The sequence below is a fragment of the Ursus americanus genome, chromosome 16 (genome assembly GCF_024610735.1).
Source record: "Ursus americanus isolate L20-20 chromosome 16, mUrsAme1.1.p, whole genome shotgun sequence".
In the NCBI taxonomy this organism is placed as follows: domain Eukaryota; kingdom Metazoa; phylum Chordata; class Mammalia; order Carnivora; family Ursidae; genus Ursus; species Ursus americanus.
Window position 1 is genome coordinate 20,711,038 of NC_142142.1, and position 20,138 is coordinate 20,731,175.

General features: G+C 36.7%; 1 protein-coding gene across 2 annotated transcripts in view; it reads left to right on the plus strand.

Moving 5' to 3' along the window:
* The window catches only part of TMEM135 (transmembrane protein 135), a 248,623-nt gene that overhangs the window by 212,330 nt on the left and 16,155 nt on the right, over positions 1–20,138 (plus strand). For both annotated transcript variants that reach the window (XM_045815551.2, XM_045815552.2), the window contains 4 exons: positions 1,980–2,021; positions 13,090–13,236; positions 16,017–16,086; positions 19,853–20,020. In XM_045815551.2, the coding sequence (XP_045671507.1) occupies positions 1,980–2,021; positions 13,090–13,236; positions 16,017–16,086; positions 19,853–20,020 (427 nt within the window). The remainder of the gene's footprint in view (positions 1–1,979; positions 2,022–13,089; positions 13,237–16,016; positions 16,087–19,852; positions 20,021–20,138) is intronic.

Sequence of the window (20,138 nt, forward strand, 5' to 3'; positions counted from 1 at the left end):
TAATTACTTTTTTGTTCTTTTGACATAGACATCTGACCCTCAATTACATTAACAGACCTTATACACATGAATGGAAAGAAGAATAGCCCCTTTTGAATTCGGGCTAAGACTTTATCAATATGAAGTGCTTCCCACAGGGTTCTGCTGAAAGAAGCAAACTTCCATCATAATGAAATTGCAAATTCATTTGTACATGCCCTTTTTTATTTCAAAGCTACTTTTTGATGTTTGGTCTGCAATTAGATTTATTGTTTAAGGTCACAAATATGCAATCCTGACTAGACCAAGTTGTCAGAATCCTTTATCTATTCAGCACTGCACAAAGATAAATGGCTATCTCTTAACAATAGCATACCAAAGCCAAAATTTGTTCCCACTTGTATATAATCTTTAATCAATCTGCTACTTTCTGTTTTCCAGTCAGTAGATGCCTGGCCTTACCCCCTCAACACCCCACCTATCTAGAAATTGCCCAATTATGGGTTTTAAATTACCGAGAAACACTTTCTTCAGATGGAAAAAGATAAGTTTAAGAATGTTAATGCTATAATTTTCCCATGCATATTTAGCTTAACATATGAATTCTTTTGCCTTTACCCTCATTCCTTGTGGGGTGAATAATTATGTAGTATGTTAGCTAAATTCTGTGATTACATTTCTCACTATTAACATGACCACAGAGTAGATCATGCTGCTTAATTAAAATGAATTCTTGAGTGTTTTACAAGGTCTGTGCACACAAATTAAATTATTTTCTGAGATTCTATGTGTCCTCCAGTAAAAATGTCTACATTTACACTTGTTCAGAAGCGTATCTTATGTTTTTGTGCATTTCCTTTGTGACCTTTCATATAAAAGGTACACTGAGAGAATTGCCCAATTAGATTTGAGGCTGTACTTTTTATCCAAGAATATCCATACATTTGAGCATCATCGTATCAACAATCTCTATAGTTTCTCCAAGGGATTCTGATACTAGATATCCAACAATTCCTTAGTAACTTGATCATACTTATAAAGCAGACCATTAAGACTAGTATAGTAATATCCCCATTTTAAAATCTTGTTTAAATATTTTTTGCAGATCTGAGAATCTTTTTTTCTCAATTGTCATGCAGTTTGAACCTTCTCCCAATTAAAAGGAATACAGTTTTTCAGAAGGAGGTATAAGAGAAAACCACAGCTTTTAAGTCAGAGGAACTTTTAAATTTTTTTCCTGAATTCTGATTACTATTTATTTTGTGACCTCTTGGAAGTTGCTGCATGGGGGCGGGGGGGGGGGGGGCGCTCTGCTCAGCTATGGAATAGAGAAATACCTATTCATGGAGGTGTGATATAATTAAATGAGACAACACATATAAAGTACCCAAAACAATGCCCAGCAGTAGTAAATATTCAATAAATATTATTTGAATTCCTGCGTCTGTGCCCTCCCCTTACCCGCACTCTGTTCCCCATGCTATGTTATCCGTTCTGATTGGGCTTACTCAGAAGTTAAAACTGTTGAACTAAACTTGAAGCCTTTTTGTGACTGCCAACTCTACATTGCTCTGCATTCAGTGAATTAATAAGTAGGGATAAGTCAGGACCTTGAATTGACCTATTCATAATACCCAGCAGGTGTATGTGGCCTTTTCTTCTCAATAGATTGCTCCCCCAGGGATTAGGTAAAATGAATATTCCACTTGGAGCCTTCATTTTAACTCCACATGGAGCCCTCAGAAGATATACTTAAATCTCTCTTCGACCTGCAAATATGAGAGTTGAGCCTTAAATTATGTTAATTTGACATAGGAAATTTTAGCCATCCTGTGTAAGATGGCTTGTTTCATTGTTTGTTGCATTTGTACTGCTCAGATCACTGTCCTAAGAGTCACCTTTTAAAAGTAATCAGTTTCAGAATAAATTTTAATAGCTACAAAATATACTACTTTATATCTCAAAAATTGTTACTTTATCATAAATTTTTATTGTTTTAGGTGCAAAGATGGTTTGAAAGGATTTACATTCTCTGCTCTTAGGTAAGTAGCTTATTTTATTTACCTTCATGTTAAGAGAGAATTTGCAAGTTAACTTTTTCAAAAAGTAATTTACAATAGATGTTCTAGCTGAAAGTAATTGCAGAAGTCACAAAGTCACTTTTACGATATGTTATCAAAAGAGTAATTTATTGGATTTCTTTTCCCCTAAAAATAAGTTGGTCAACAACTACTTTTGGGACCTATTGTGTGCCTCATATCAGTGGGAGTTAGGAAAGATTACAAGAACTCTCTCTTCAAGGAGCATTAGAAAGACAAAGCTACACATGAATAATTACCGCAAAATTAAGTACTGAATTGTGTGGTACCACATTATAGGCTTCACTAGGACAAGGCTCACGTCAGACACAGTTTGGATCATAAGCCTCCCTAGAGTCACTAGAATCTGCTTTTCACCCTGTACGTCATCTCTTGCCATCGTTATTTTTTTTTAAAGATTTTATTTATTTATTTATTTATGTATGTATGTATGTATGTATGTATGTATGTATTTGAGAGAGCGAGAGAGCACAAGCAAGGGGAGCGGCAGAGGGAGGGGGAGAAGCAGGGGGAATGGCTGTCAGAGGGAGAAGCAGCCCCCCCCCCCCCGCCCCTGCTGAGCAGGGAGCCAGACATAGGGCTCCCTGGATCCCAGGACACTGGGATCATGACCTGACCTGAAGGCAGATGCTTAACCGATGGAGCCACCCAGGCCCCACTTGCCATAGTTATTGGCAGATAGTAGTAGATGGTATAGAAACATTGGTTGGCAGCATGAGCATTGTATTTTATAGTTCACCAAGCATTTTCACATAGATTAGAAAATTTTCACAACAGTTCTGTGAGATGGATATTTTTATGCCCATGTGACAGACATGAAGAAGAAATTGAGGCTTAGAATACTTGACTAATGTCACACAGTGACTTCATATGATTACTTGAAACCTAATGTTCTTCCAGTTTGTATCATAAATGTTGCCTCTTTTATTCTCCTAAGTACATATAGTAGATGCTTAGTGAAGATTAGGTGTGGAGTATTTATTATAAGTATAGGAGGGAAAAATTAGGGTAGGCTTTGGTATACTAGAAGATTTCATATGACTATCTTATTTGGTTATTTTGAGTTTCAAATGAGTTAATGCATGAAAAATGTTTAGAACTGTGTATGGCAAATAGTGCTCCAGAAATGTTGGCTATTATTGTTATTATTATTCTTATGGGGATAAGCCTTAAACAGCACTTGAAGGATAGCTTTAGAGAACTAGGAGGGAAGAGGAAGGAAGAACCTTCTGTGTAGAAGTGAATAATGTTAGCAAAAGTATAAAAATTATAAACATGAAATTTGAGGTAAGAATGGGAAAATCAACTTAATTGGTATGAAAAATTTATTTTAGGGATTATAAGGTTTGGTGGGTTTTTGTTTTTTTTTTTAAATGATGGTCAGAGCAGGGCCAGATTATGGGAGACCTAAATAGAAAAAAAAAAAAAAAAGACAAATTTGAATTTGGTAAGATGGGCCATAGAGAGCCACTAAAGGGTTTTGAGCAGGGTAGTTGATATTGTTTCAGAAAGATTAGTCTGGCCACAGTATTTGGCATGGACATTGTAAAAGAATCAGAGAGAAGAAAGATGAAATGATAAGGACTGGGATTTGGGCGACAGTGGAGGATTAAAGAGAAAGAGGCAAAGTTGAGACTGGCATAGAAGGAAATGAAGACCTACTGACTGATATTTTCCTTCTTCCTCTTTCACTCCAATCTTTGCTATGAGCCAAGTATTGAAAACCTAAGTACCTCAAAAGAGGCACTATTGACAGAAAATCAGATGGTGTGCAAGGAAACTAGTTTGGGAAGAGACAAATTAAGTCCACTGTGTGAATAAGACTATCTTTGGTTGTGGAAACTCTGTGATAACAATAACTAAGTCATAATACATAGTGGTAATTTTTTCATATTATATTCTTCATTAAAAGATCACGAAACAGTTTAGAAAATAACTTTTTGTTGTTGTTGCATTGGCTATAAAAGATTCTGTGTTATGTCAAAAGTTTATAACAAAACCAAAAGTTGGTTTTCCTAAAGAGAAAATTTTGCCTTTCCCCCTGTGTCTCTCCGTAGGCTCCCAGAATCCTTACGGAAACTCAAAATGTGTCAGATATTTTTGTGTCTCTTCATCAAATCCACTTAATATAGGGGGCTGGACTGAACTATTTGCACATAGAATTTACTCTGTATTATAGGAAAATATTCTGGCAAAGAATGGTTATTAATTCTTGCTAATTTATTAGAAGTTATGAGAATAGATAGAAAGGGTCAAGGGTGGAGTCAAAGGCGAAGAACCAGTTCAGGAGCCTTATCGTGTACTAAACCTTCATCAACATAGTTTAATAGTTAGAAGTGTATAGACAGCTTGGTGATTAAGAACCCAGGCTTTAGAGTCAGTTTTTTGGGTTCAAATAATTACCCTTCTTGGCTGTGGTCAAATGTGTTTTCATGCTAAGTCTTGCGGAAATGATGGCACCTACTTTGTAGTTTGCTATGAGGATTAAATGATTTAATATCAGTACTGTGCCTATCATATAGTAAATGCTTAGAAAATGCTAATTATTACTATATTTGCTCATTCAGTATATATTAATTAAATTTTTACTCTGTGTCAGACACTATGCTAGTCACAGGGATGTAATAACAAGAGATGCGTGGAGTCTCACAGACCCTGCAGTTTAATGGGAGATGCAAACTACTAACAAGGTGCTTCTACTAGTGGGGACTCATTGGGCCTTGATAGCACAAAGGAAGGATTGCTAGTTCATCCAGCTTGGGCAGGGACAGCTTCTCCAAGGAAGTGACCTCTAATCTGAGATGGTCAGTCCTGGCCAAAAGAGCAACAGTGTTACGAACAGTGTGAGAGAGACGATTATATCTGTTCTAATATAGTTTTTGTCTTCTTTATAAAGAGCAGTAGTACAGATCTTGAACTCTCCATGCACACCCATGATTAAGAACCAAATTCTTTTGGAATAACAGCTATCGAGACTGCACAACTGCCACCTTGAGACAATCTCATTACGTGCCCCTTATGATTTAATAAGCTAGATGTTTTACCAAGTTTGTCCAAATGAGATGGAAGACAGTAATAGCTTTTTTCTTTTCTGAGTGTTGACATTTTCTTATTCTATTTATTGTAGGTCCCATGTTGCAGAACCTTAGTGTAGTATTATTGATCCCTTGATTTTGTCTGCATTTTATGGTATTTTCTGAAAGTTCAGCAGGTAGAGTTCTCTTAAGAAAGCTTAGTTATTCTTTATAAGAGCAATGACTCTTATAGTGAAGGTATAAATAACAAAAATGAAGACTAGTAAAGGATACGGATTGAATGGTATCTAATGGTGGCAACTGTTCCTCCCTCCCTCCCTCCCACCCTCCTCCTTCCCTCCCTCCCTTTTTTTCTTTTCTTTTCTTTTCTTTTCTTTTCTTTTCTTTTCTTTCTTTTTCTTTCTTTCTTTCTTTCTTTCTTTCTTTCTTTCTTTCTTCCTTCCTTCCTTCCTTCCTTCCTTCCTTCCTTCCTTCCTTCCTTCCTTTCTCTCTCTCTCTCTCTCTCTCTCCCCCTCTTTCCTCATTGTTTGGGAAAAAAATACTTGTTTTGATGAGATAAGAATAGTGTCTTCGCCCGGACATTAGGTTTTTCAGAAGAGAAACAACTAGATTAGAAAAACATTGAATTTAAGGTTTTCTAATGAAACTATGTGAGGATACATGGAATCTTGACCATTTTATGGTTCTCATTCTTTAGTTCCCTCCATTTCTCTGAATATCTTTATATGACCTAATATGGCATTGCAGCTATTTTATGACTCAGAGTAACATGAGATATAACTTCATACTGAAAAATGAGAACCTTATTCAATTGTAACTATTAGTAGAATTTAGACAAAAAATAGAATTTTTGTGATCAACTAGTAGACCCAAGAAAATATTTCACCAGCTTTTTTTTTTTTTTTTAAGATATATTTATTTGACAGAGAGAGACACAGCGAGAGAGGGAAGCAGGGGAGTGGAAGAGGGAGAAGCAGGCCTCCTGCTGAGCAGGGAGCCCGATGCGGGGCTCGATACCAGGACCCTGGGATCATGACCTGAGCCGAAGGCAGACGCTTAACAACTGAGCCACCCAGGCGCCCCTCATCTGCTTTTTTGTTTGAAAGAACTTTAAGATGTGTAATATCTTAAAAAAGTGGTAACTTAAGTTAAAAGGGTGTATTGTAAAAGTGTTATGCTATATTTTACTTGGTTAATTTGATTTAAAATACCTGCATTGTTGGGGCGCCTGGGTGGCTCAGTCATTAAGCATTTGCCTTCGGCTCAGGGCGTGATCCCAGCAGTCTGGGATCGAGCCCCACATTGGGCTCCTCTGCTGGGAGCCTGCTTCTTCCTCTCCCACTCCCCTGCTTGTGTTCCCTCTCTCGCTGGCTGTCTCTCTCTCTGTTAAATAAATAAAATCTTAAAAAAAAAAAAATACCTGCATTGTTGGGAAGCTTAGGAAGTTGGTGGAGTTAGGAGGACCCTAAGCTCACCCCATCCCATGTTGACAACTAGATATCACTCACATCCATGTAAATATACTAGAGAGCAATCCAAAGATGGGAAGAACAAACTTCACAACTAAATGTAAAGAAGCTGCATCTGAGAGGGGCACCTCGGTGGCTTAGTTGGTTAAGCGTCTGCCTTCCACTAGGTCATGATCTTGGGTCATGGGATCGAGCCCCATATTGGGCTTTCTGCTCAGTGGGGAGTCTGCTTCTCCCTCTCACTCTCCCTCTGTGCTTTCCATCTCTTTCTCTCTCAAATAAATAAATAACATCTTTAGAGGGAAAAAAAAGAGCTGCATCTGAGAGGTTACAAAGGGTAGAAATAGTAGTTGGGAGCTGCCCCACAGGAGGGAGGATGCTGCAGGTGTAGAGAGGGGAAAGAAATGGTCTCTCACATACTATGGAGCCCAAACTGGAAGACAAATCCCCATAACATCTGGCTTTGAAAACGAGGGGGGCTGAATTCCATGAGTTTGTATAACCAGCAGGATTTGGAGCCTGGAGCTTAAAAAGTCAGCTGACTCAGCACTGGGCAAGATGGGAGAGTGACTGTAGCTGGGTCCCTCCCTTACAGAGAGGCAACATAGAAACAACAGTTTGCATAGTGCCTGGGACAAACAGGAGGAAGATCTGTTTATACTGTTGGGGGACGTCTCTGGGAACAAAGGAGGTGGGAGGCACCATTTTCCTCCCCTGCCATGCAGCATAAACATAGGGCCACCTGTGGGAGGCACTGTGCAGACACTTGCTACCTAACATGCTAGCAGTGTGCCTTGCCCATGCGTTCTGCTGAGGACTGGCACACTCCAAGCCTGCTGACCTCAGCCCTGAGCTCAGTTTGCTAACACTACTGCCCTGCCCCCAAGTTCTCCCGCAATGACTGAATGACACCTCCTCAGAGCTTGCAGACTGTGTCTCACTAATGCCACAGAGAGCAAGTAAAGCCCGCAACCGGTACAGAGTCAATGAAGATGTCTGGACTGAAAGAAAAAATGACTCAGATACGACACAAGCAGCGCAAACAGAAGATTCCCCTGAAGTGCCAGGTTCTGGTGAACGGGGGACACTACACTGCAAAGCACTACAGGACCTCTTCTTCATGAAGCCATTACTTTCAAGAGCAGAAGATGTAGCTGACTTTCCTAACACATAGAAACTGACACAGAGAGATAGACAAAGTGAGGAAACAGAAGCATATGTCTCAAATGAAAGAACAGGACAAAATCACAGCAGGAAATTAAGTGAAACAGAAAAAAGTAAGATGCTTGATAGAGAATTTAAAGTAATGATCATAAAGATACTCAGTGGACTTCAGAAAAGGGTAGAAGACATCAGTGAAACTCTTGACAAAGAGATAAAAAATAACATCAGAGATGGAGAACTCAATAAATGAAATTAAAAATATAATAGATGGAATAAACAGTAGGCTACAGGAAGCAGAGGAGCCTATAAGTGACCTGGAGGATAAAGTAATGGAAAGCAATCAAGCTAAACAGGTGAGAGACAAATAAATACTATATAATGAGAATAGACTTAGAAAATTCAGTGACTCCATCAAACATGATAGCATTCACATTATAGGGATCTCAGAAGGAGAAGAGAGAGAAAGGGGGGGCAGAAAATGTATTTGAAGAAGTAATAGCTGAAAACCACCCAAATCTTGGGAGGGAAACGGAGATCCTGATTCAGGGGCACAGAGATTCCCCCGTTAGAATTCAACCTAAGGAGGTTCACACCAAGACACATAGTAATTAAAATGGTAAAAAATAGTAATAAAGAAAGAATTTTAAAGACTGTAAAAGAAGACAGTTATATACACAGGAAACCCCATAAGGCTATCAGCTGATTTTTCAGCAGAAACTTTGCAGACCAGAAAGACTGGTACAAGATAATGAAAGTGCTCAAAGGGAAAGATCTGCAGCCAAGAATATTCTATCCAGCAAGGCTGTCATTCAGAATAGAAGGAGTTTCACAGACAAACAAAAGTTAAAAGAATTCAGAACCACTAAACCAGCCCTACAAGAAATGCTAAGGGGAGCTTTATAAGAGGAACACAAAAATCATAAGAGTAAGAAAAAAGAGGAAACACAGAAAACAAAACAAAAAAAATCCATAAAAATCAGTCAAGAAGCACAAAATAAAAGGATGTAAAATATGATACCAAATATCTGAAATGTGGAGAGGAGAGGAGTAAAGAATGAGTTCAAAATTAAGCAACCATTAACTAAGCATAGACTGCTATATGCAGAAGATGTTATATATAAACCTAATGGTAACTACAAATCAAAAACAGTAATAAATTTGTAAAGAATAATGAATCCAAATATTTTGCTAAAGAAAGCCAACAGATCATGGCGGAAGAGAGCAAGAGAAGAAAGGAACAATAAAAATAACCATAGGTCAAGTAACAAAATGGCAATAAATACATGCATATCAATAATTACTTTGAATGTAAATGGACTAAATGCTCCAGTCAAGGTACATGGTGATGGAATGGATAAAAAAGCAAGACCCATCTATATGCAGCCCACCAGAGACTCATTTCAGACCTAAAGACACAGACTGAAAGTGAAGGGATGGAGAAACATTTATCATGCAAATTGAAGTGAAAAGAAAGCCTGAGTAGCAATTTATATCAACAAAATAGACTTTCGTACAAGGGCTATAACAAGGGACAAAGAAGGACACTATATAATCATAAACAGTACAATTCAACAAGAAGATATAACAGTTGTAAATATTTATGAACCCAACATGGGAGCACCCAAATAAATACATAAAGCAGTTAATAACAAACATAAAGAAAATGATCAATAATAATACAATAATAATAGTAGAGGATTTCAACACCTCACTTACATCAATGGATAGATCAAGCAGAAAATCAACAAAGAAACAGTGGTTTTGAATGACACATTGGACCAGATCTAACAGATATAGTCAGAACATTCCATCCTAAGACAGCAGAATAGACATTCTTTTCAAGTGCACACGGAACATTCTCCAGAATAGATCACATATTAGACCACAAAACAAGTCTCAACAAATTCAGAAAGATTGAAGTCGTAAAAATACATCTTTTCTGACCACAATGCTATGTAAGTAGAAATCAAGCACAAGAAAAACATGAAAAACACATGAATACGTAGGGGTTAAATAACATAGTACTAAACAGTGAATGGGTCAACCAAGAAATCAAAGATGAAATTTAAAAATACATGGAGACAAATGAAAATGCCAATACAGTAGTCCAAAATCTGGGATACAGCAAAAGCTGTTCTAAGAGGAAAGTTTATAGCAATATAGGCCTACCTTAGGAAGCAAGAAAAATCCTAAATAAACAGCCAGTCTAAGCTTAGATCTAAAAGAACTAGAGAAAGAACAACAAACAAAGCCAGAAGGCAGTAGAAGGTAGGAAATAATAAAGATTAGAGCAGAAATAAACAAAGTAGAAACTAAAAATACAGTAGAACAGATCAGTGAAATGAGGAGCTAGTTCTTTGAAAAGATCAACAAAATCGTAACTCTTTAGCCAGATTCATAAAAAAAGAGGACTCAAATAAATAAAATTAGAAATGAAAGGGAAGAAATAACAACTGACAGCACAGAAATACAAAAAGATTGTAAGAGAATGTTAACCCATGTCCTAGCAAACAGAAGTCTGGGACCAGATGGTTCACAGGCGAATTCTACCAAATATTTAAAGAAGAGTTAACTATTCTCCTCAAACTATTCCAAAAAATAGAAGAGGAAGGAAAACTTCTTAATGCATTCTGCGAAGCCAACATTACCCTGATACCAAAGCTAGATAAAGACACTACAAAAAAAAAAAAAAAATACAGGTCAATATCTCTTTTTGAACACAGATGCAAGAATTCTCAACAAAATGTTAGCAAACTGAACCCAACAATACATTAAAAATTCATTCACCAGAATCAAGTGGAATTTATTCCTGGGGTGCAAGGGTGGTTCAGTATTCACAAGTCAATCAGTGTGATTCATCATATCAATAAAAGAAAGAATAAAAACAAAATGATCATTTCAATGGATGCAGAAAAAACATTTTATAATATAGAACATCCATTCATGATAAAAACCCTCAACAAAGTAGGATTAGAGGGAACACCTCAACATAATAAAGGCCATAAATGAAAAACCCACAGCTAACATAATACTCAAATGGAAAACTGAGAGCGTTTCCCCTAAGGTCAGGAACAAGACAGAGATGTCCACTCTCACCACTCATATTTAACATAGTACTGGAAGTCCTAGCCACGTTGATCAGAAAAGAGGAAAGAAGAAAAGGCATCCAAATTGTTAAGGAAGAAGTAAAACTTTCTCTATTGCATTTGACATGGTACTATATATAGAAAACCTTAAAGACTCCACCAAAAAGCTACTAGAACTGATAAGTGAATTCAGTAAGATTGCACAATACCAAATCAACAAACAGAAATTCTTGATATTTTTATATACTAATAATGAAGCAACAGAAAGAGAAATTAAGAAAGCAATCCCATTTACAATTGCACCAAAGGTAATAAGATATCTAGGAATAAACTTAAGGAAGGAGGTAAAAGATTTGTACTCTGAAAACTATAAAACATTGCTAAAAGATGTTGAGGTTTCCACACAAACAAGTGGAAAGATAATCTGTGCTCATGGATTGGAAGAACAAATATTATGAAAGTGTCCATACTACACAACTGTACACAATCTGCAGATTTAGTGTTATCCCTATCAAAATACGAACAACATTTTTCACAGAACTAGAACAAACAATCCTAAAATTTGATTGGAACCACAGAAGACCCCGAATAGCCAAAACAATTTTGAAAAAGAAAAGCAAAGTTGGAGGTGTCACAATTCCAGACTTCAAGTTATACTACAAAGCTGTAGTAATCAAAACAGTATGGTACTGGCACAAAATAGGCACATAGATCAATGGAACAGAATAGAAAACCCAGAAGTAAACTCACAATTATATGGTCAGTTAATCTTTGACAAAGCAGGAAAGAATATCCAATGGGAAAAAGACAGTCTCTTCGACAAATGGTGTTGGGAAAACTGGACAGCAACACGCAGAAGAATGAAACTGGCCCACTGGCTTACACCATATACAAAGTTAAATTCAAAATGGATTAAAGACCTAAATGTGAGATATAAAACCACAAAAATCCTAGAAGAGAGCATAGGCAGTAACTTCTCTGACGTTGGATGTAGCACCTGAAAAGCAAATAATTCAATTTAAAAATAGGCGGACAACACAAACAGTCATTTCTCCAAAGAAGACATCCAGATGTCCAACGGACACATGAAAAGATACCATCAATGATCATCAGGGAAATGCCAATCAAAACTACAATGAGTTATCACCTTAATACCTGTCAGAATGGCTAAAATCAAAAACACAGGAAACAATAGGTGTTGGCAAGGATGTGGAGAAATAGGAACCCTTTTGCACTGTTTGTCGGAATGCAAAATGCTACAGCCATGCTGGAAAATAGTATAGAGATTCCCCAGAAAGTTGAAAATGGAACTACCCTACAATCTAGTAATCGCAGTACTGGATATTTACCCCAAAAATACAGAAACACTAATTCAAAGAGACACATGTACCCCTATGTTTATTGCAACATTATTTACAATAGCTAAATTATGGAAGCAGCTCAAGTGTCCATCAATAGATGAATGGATAAAGAAGAGGAGATATATATATATATATATATATATATATATATATATATATACACACACACACATGTGTGTGTGTGTATGTGTGTATATGTGTGTATATGTGTGTGTGTGTGTATATATATATATATATATATATATATAACACAATATTACTGAGCCACAAAAAAGAATGAAATCTTGCCATTTGCAACAACATGGATGAAGCAAGAGAGTATAATGCTAAGTGAAATAAGCCAGCTAGAGAAAGACAAATACCATATTATTTTACACATATGTAGAATTTAGGAAATTAAACAAATGAGCAAAGGGAAAAAATGAGACAGTGAGACAAACGAAGAAACAGACTCAGCTATAGAGCACACACTGATGGTTACCAGAGGATAGGTGGTGGGGGGATGGGTGAAATAGGTGAAGGATTAATAGTACGCTTATTGTGATGAACACTGAATAATGTGTGGAATTGTTGAATCAGTGTATTGTACACCTGAAACTAATATAACACTATATATTAACTATGCTGAAACTAAAATATAAAACTTAATAGAAGAATTTCCATTATTAAAGAAATGGCTGTCAACATTTTCTAAGTATTCAGATTTTAAAACCTGTATATAAAGGATAAGATTTTATGTAAATTTTGAAAAACATTATTTCAAATGATAAGGTACTCTCTAAAATGTATTTGTATATTAACAGAATCAGGGCGTTTTTTTCCTTATTGTCTTTTTCCTTTTATTTATTTATTTTTTTTTAAGGTGAAAATACCTCACATTGTGCTCTTTTCTTTAGGTTTATTGTAGGGAAGGAAGAAATTCCCACACATTCTTATTCACCAGAAGCAGCATATGCAAAAGTGGAACAAAAGACAGAGAAACATGAAGAAAAGCCAAGAAGAACGAATATAATTGCTCTAATCAGGAAACTTGTGGATTCAGTGTAAGTTTTTCACCTTGATATTTAGCATACTTTGTTACTATATATATATATATATATATTATATATATATATATATCTTACCGGAAACAGCACATGGAGTTTTATATTTCAAATAGATTTATATGAATTTGTAATAGTTTTCTATGTCAAACTAGACACAGTTGCGGGAGGTTAGAATGGGGAACTTTATGAAACAGGTTAATAAGCACTAATCAAACATCCCAAATGTGGGAAGGAGAAAGAAAAGTTCTGGGACACAGGAATAATAAGGAGCAAACCTTACATAAAGGTTTTTTTGTAAGAGTAGAAATTTTCAGGGCTTTGGAAATGGAATAAAACATCTTTATTTGTATATTATACAAAGAAGTCTGAATTTCATACAAATATTACTTGCATTTCAAGTATAGATATTTAAGAAAATTAGTTTAGTGATTAAAAATTAGAATATCAGTTAATAAAAATAATCTTGGTAGTGGTATTTTAGAGAGTGTTAAATGAATAGTAAATATAGAAAGTTAGGGATCAGTTATGGGAAGCTGAAGTCATAAATCAGACCTGTCTTAGACTCTCATTTTACCCCTGCTGGCTTTGTGACTTTGGGCAAGTGATTTAACCACTCTGGACCCTAAAGTCCTCATCTGTTAAGTTGGGTTAATGATCTCTTTTAAGGAGTGTTGCGTCTATTAAATGAAATAACATATGAGTTGCCTTACATACATGAGCACAGAGTAGGTGCTCAAAATTTTTTTACTGAATTTAAAGACTTTGTCTCCATTTTAGTATATACCACATACAGAAGGTAAGAGGCAGGGAGGGAATAACAGATGGCAGGAATAATTGTGGTAGTGAACTTTAAAAAAAGATTATGTATATCTTTTTTTGTTTTATTATTTTTTCATCATGATAAGTGCACTCCTTAATCTCCGTGACCTGTTTCACCCATATCCCTACCTACCTCTCCTCTGATAACCAGCAGTTTGTTCTCTAGAGTTAAGATTCTGTTTCTTGGTTAGTCTCTCTCTTTCCTCTTTTTTTTTTTTTTTGCTCATTTGTTTCCTAACTTCCACATATGAATAATATATGGTTGAATAATATTACATTGTGTGTATATGTGTGTGTGTGCGGGCGTGTGTGTGTGTGTGTGTGTGTATACCACCTCTTTTTTATCCATTCTTCAATGGACATGGGCTGCTTCCATAATTTGGCTATTGTAAATATAGTTGTAATAAACATAGAGGTGCATATATCCCTTTGAATTAGTGTCTTGTAATTTTTGGGTAAATACCCACTAGTGCGATTGGTAATGAACTTCTTAAGCAAGTTCAAAATAGTTACGGATCACCTGAGTGGAGAAAAGAGACAGGGAATCCCTATTCATGGAAATCATGAGGAGAATGCAGAGAATGTATTATGTGGGTAATCGATGCCTTGGGTATCGGAACTAATCAGGTCACGGCAGAACTTGTCAGAGTGAGCTCAGTGAGTCCACTGCTATGGAAGCAGATGCAGGGTAAGACAGGAGATGGGTAGTCCAGGTTTTGAGAAGTTTTAATAACAGACTGAGGGAAGATTAAATGACAGTATAGCTGATACCAGAATTTAACTTCACTAGCAAAGAGGGTTTAACGATTTCTGTGTAGTTCCAGTAGCACTGGCTGAGGAATGTCTTGAAGAGGACACTAGCAGTATGAAGAGTGGTGGTTTACTTACGGCCACCCTTCTCTGATTCACTTCTTTTAGGCCCCAGCTTTAATTCCTCAACTTCACATGGCCAGATACGTCCCATCATTCTGATGACATAAGGGCTACGGTCAGTAGGAGCTCCTGTTGTCACCCTTGTCTGTGAAAGGCTGCCTGTATTCTCCAGCTGTGGTGCAGAATTGGATTTCCACAAGGGTTTTGCTAATCAGTTTGCAAATGGAATTAGAGAGATGTGGAGCCAGAATATCACTCTACGAATTATTGTTACAAATGAAAAAGTTACTGTGTTTCAACCATGAAGCTAATTAGCTGCAGTCTGCAAGAGTTACGAGGCCTACTCCTTTCGGAACATGAATGCTTCACAGAGAAAAGGGGAGAGAGCCAGACCCATGTTAGATATTTTACTTACCTTTTTACGCCTCAAGTGAATATATAGTCCTGGAGTCAACATACCAAATAATTAAAAATCTGTGTGTCTTGAACAGTAGTCCCCCCAGAAGAAACATATGCTAAATGCTGGAGGACCAAGTGGTTTGCATTTAAATCACAAATAACATACTTTTGAATTCCCACATGATCTATTACTGTATTTGTTTTAAAAACTGAATTTTGAGTTCTAATACTGTATCATGTTTCTTTTCCAGATGTTTTCCCTCAAATATAATTAAGTATAAATTCCTGTAACCTGAGCACTTTCTCGTTAGATTGTTGCTCAAGTACTGACTTCATGGGTGATTTATGACCATTATACACTACAGTAAGCAACTTAAAGCTTCCAGAAGATTTGGCAGAGTATAAAGATAATATATACATATTTTTTATATTTAGTCACAAATATTTACCAATGTTTTTTCTGTTCCGCATTTAAGTGTTTTGACTGCAGTCACATATTTTATACACTGTGTCAAATGGTGAACTGAAAAGAAAAAAAAATCTGTTATCTTTGCTTTTTTATGTCCTAAGAAACCAAAAGATGCATGCATTTAGAAACAAGTAGATGATGTTTTCTCCTTTTTTGGTTAGAGAGTTTTAAGCACATCTACACACACACATCATTTATTATTTTTGTTTTATTTCAGATGTAAGCATGGACCAAGGCACAGATGTTGCAAACACTATGAAGATAATTGCATCTCTTATTGCATTAAAGTAAGTATATAAAATTATCACTATTAACTATGGGGAATATGTATAGAAATAACTTTTTAAAGATTTTATTTCTTAGAGAGAAAAACCGTGAGTAGGGGAAGGGGCAGAGGGAGAGGGAGAAGCGGACTCCCCACTGAGCGCAGAGCCAGATGCTGGGCTCCATCCCAGGACCCTAGATCATGACCTGAGTCGAAGTCAGACACTCAACTGGCTGAGCCACCCAGGCGCCCCGAATGGAAATAACTTTTTAGGGGCGCCTGGGTGGCACAGTCGTTAAGCATCTGCCTTTGGCCCAGGGCGTGATCCCAGCATTCTGGGATCAAGCCCCACATCAGGCTCCTCTGCTAGGAGCCTGCCTTTTCCTCTCCCTCTCCCCCTGCTTGTGTTCCCTCTCTCGCTGGCTGTCTCTCTCTGTCAAATAAATAAATAAATTCTTTAGAAAAAAAAAGGAAATAACTTTTTACTTAAAGCATGATTTCAAAGTAAGTGAAAAAATAGATAGTAATTGCTATCATTCTTTGCATCCGACTTGAAGAATACAAAACTTGTGAAAAATAGATAACAATTTAGCTTTTAGTATTCATTTACCAGATCCTTGGTTAATTAATTTTAAAATTTGCTTATTTAAAAATTAGTGAAGGGGCACCTGGGTGGCTCAGTCAGTTAAGTGTCTGCCTTTGGCTCAGGTCATGATCTCATGGTGTTGGAATTGAGCCCCACATTGGGCTCCTTGCTCAGCTTCTCGCCCTTCCTCTCCTTGTGCCCCTCTCCCCTGCTCATGTTTCTCTCTCTCTCTCTCTCTCTCTCTCGCTCTGTCTCAAATAAATAAATAAAATCTTTGAAAAAAATTAATGTAAAACTTTCAAAGTAGAAGAGAAGGTGAAGCAACAACAGCAAAAAAGGCAGAAAAATAAAGTTATTAAAATTTATATTTTGTAACGTATTCTCATTAAAGTACATTCTAGAGCAAGGTCCCTGGAGTATGCTGTGTACTATTGGATTAACAATCACACACATACCCTGTGCACAGTCTGGTACAGTGGCATCTGGTGTTGGACTTACATTTTTTAAGGCATGGAGGTAACTGGAGTATGTCCACAGTTGCTCTACGTGAAGGAAGTTAGCTATGCCCACTGGTATAAATTCCTTCCTCCCTAACATATTTTTGTGGTAGAGTGTCTCTCCTCGCCCATCCCCGCTCTGTGCCTGTCGTCCTCCCATCCTCCCTCACCACTGCTGGGGAGGAAGTTATTTTCATTGCAGCTAGTTGGGCACAGGCGGCACCACCTGCTACAAGTTCTTTAGTTTAGGGTGGGGCTCTCACAATCCTGAAGCTTTAAAAAGTTTATGTTCTTCCTTATAATAGCTGATGCCCCCTCATTTGATGATGGGAAGTTGTATAGCACCCCCCAAAAATAGCCTCCTGGCAGTCACTCTTGGGAAGGGAGACTGTATCACATTAGTGCTTCTGAATGTGAATGCCTGTGGTCTGATACTGATGGTGGCATATACCCAAGCCAACACTTACCCTTAGAGTCCCTGATGATATGAACAGAGGTTAAAGCAGTAGAGTACTTTTTCAGTTGTGCAGTGGTTTCTGATACACTTCTTCCACATCTGATTTCCTGTCCCGCTTGTACGCTGGCGGGGGGACGCAATGTTGCTGGCAGCCCTCAGGGTCTGCCAGCTCCCAGAGAGGAGTTATTCCCTCCAAATGGATATAATTCTGATTTAAGGGGAGACTTCAGGAGGGGAACTAAGAGAAATAGTCTGATTTAATCAGAGGTATTTGAGAAAGTTTGGGAAGAGGGGAAGTGATATGAAAAAAAGATTATATGAGAAAGTTAGGGAGAATTGCTGAGGAAGGAAAATATCTAGTCATTGTTTCAAATGTGTACCAGTCCTATAAACTTGGCAGTTTATGTATAAATTGGAATATTGTCCATGAATGTAAAATTATTTGGAGACCTGTAGGTGAGGAATTTACGTAGTACAATATTTTGACAGTGCACCTCATCCTTCCATCAGCTCAGTTATACCACATGTTAAATCACATCCCTGAGTAAATATTCATATGAATTAGCCTTCCCTGCAGCTCACTATCCTCCATTCATACTTTTTTTGGTTCCTTGTAACTGCCAATCTCTGTTGTCTTTATGCTTTCTGTCCAAGCTATCTGAAATGTTTTCCTCATGCTAGTTGCTTCTGTTTTCTCTTTAAATGTCACATCCTCCATCATCTTCCCTTACCACCCAATTTAATATAGGCTGCCTATTATTTCCCTCCTAGAGTTTTGATTATTTCCTGCACAACACTTACTGTAATCTGTAATTATTTTATTTATTCACTTATTTGCTCTTTCTCTAATGAGCATGAAGCTCCATGAAGGCAAGAACTTTGTGTCTTCTTCACTACTCTGTCCCCAGGATCTAGTGTAGTGTTTGGCACATAAGAGGCCTTCAGTGAATATTTTCTGAATACGTGAAAGGGTGAATGGATAGAAGGATGAGTGGATCTCTTGAAAATAGCATGGAAAGATTGAACATGAGTGTGATCCTTGAATCCTTAGATTAATATTGTTGAGATTATTAATGGCAAGATAAAGTGTGAACACTTCATGCATGAAACATATACTAGGCAGTTTCAGTTAAGCAAATGCATGGTAATTTATGCTAATTGGTCACACAATTTAGTTTTCATGTTTTAACCAGGTATTAGATAGTTTCAGGTAAATTAATGAATGTTTCTTTATAGTAATTAAGTTTTTTTCTAAAAAAGAAGGCTGCTCTTTGGAAGATACAAACCTGACCTTTGGAATTTAGCAGGCCTGTAGACCTTTTTCCATCCCACTGATGGTGAGAGAGGAGGAGGATGGGAGACCAGTATTACAATGTATTGGTTGAATCATGTAAAATACTATTCTTTTATATAACATTTACTTTTATGCTAATTGTAATTTTTCAGTCTCTCAGTATGAAGTGACATTTAAACTTCGTTACTCTAAATACTGAAATGAAATTGACCAACAGTAGCCATCCTCTCTGTTCCCTTCTGCACTGTAGATGGTTACAGGTAATATGGAAAAATGTTGGCAGCAAGTATGCCTTTGTAGTGGATTTGCTTTTTCAAGTTTTGTTTAGTATACTTTAAAGGTATGTTTCTTAGAGATGTTTTAGCTTGACACTGTTGAGCATAGAAATAAAAACCTAGGTATAATTTTTTTATTTTCTTGGAGAATTCTTTTAACCTGATCATTTAAAAAGTTGATACCAAAGGTCTAAAAATAAAATTATTTTTTCGATCAAAAGAATTCCTACTTACAGTGATGATTAAGAAGAGTTCTCTGTTAAAATTTCCAAAAAGCATTTGGTTTTGTTAACTGTTTTTTTGTTTTGTTTTGTTTTGAATTTGACTGCTTTTGTTCCTAAAATTCAGTTGTGGTTTAGGAATTATAAATCCTGTGTTAACAATGTTAACAGAATACCAAGAAATGGAAGTTTGGTGCATAGACAAGCTTGGCCAGTGCTTGTGAGACTTGCATGTTTTTGAAAATCAAAGGAAATATAGTCACTGAAAAATTTTACCCTTATTTTAAATTAATTGTTTTAAAATTGTTTGAGGTCTTTAAGTCTTAATTTTGAAGATACTTTGATATAAACTTGTGTTTTTTATTTTGAGTTCTGTTTTGATTCTGTGACAGTAAAATTTATATCTATCGGACTTAGAAATTTGGATGTAAATCAGAATTTATACCAATTTTCTCTAGGGTTTCATCAGAATGTTTAGCGTGGGATACTTGATCCAATGCTGCCTCCGAATTCCCTCTGCATTCAGGCATCTGTTTACACAGCCATCCCGGCTATTTTCTCTCTTCTACAATAAAGAAAACTTCCAGCTTGGAGCTTTTCTGGGCTCTTTTGTTAGTATATACAAGGTAAGCCTTTCAGAAGAGGAAAGAAAAATGGGAAATAAATAACATGACCATTATTAGAATGAGATACGGCCTTTACCCGTATATCATTTTTTAAATACTTCTTTCTGTTATATTCATA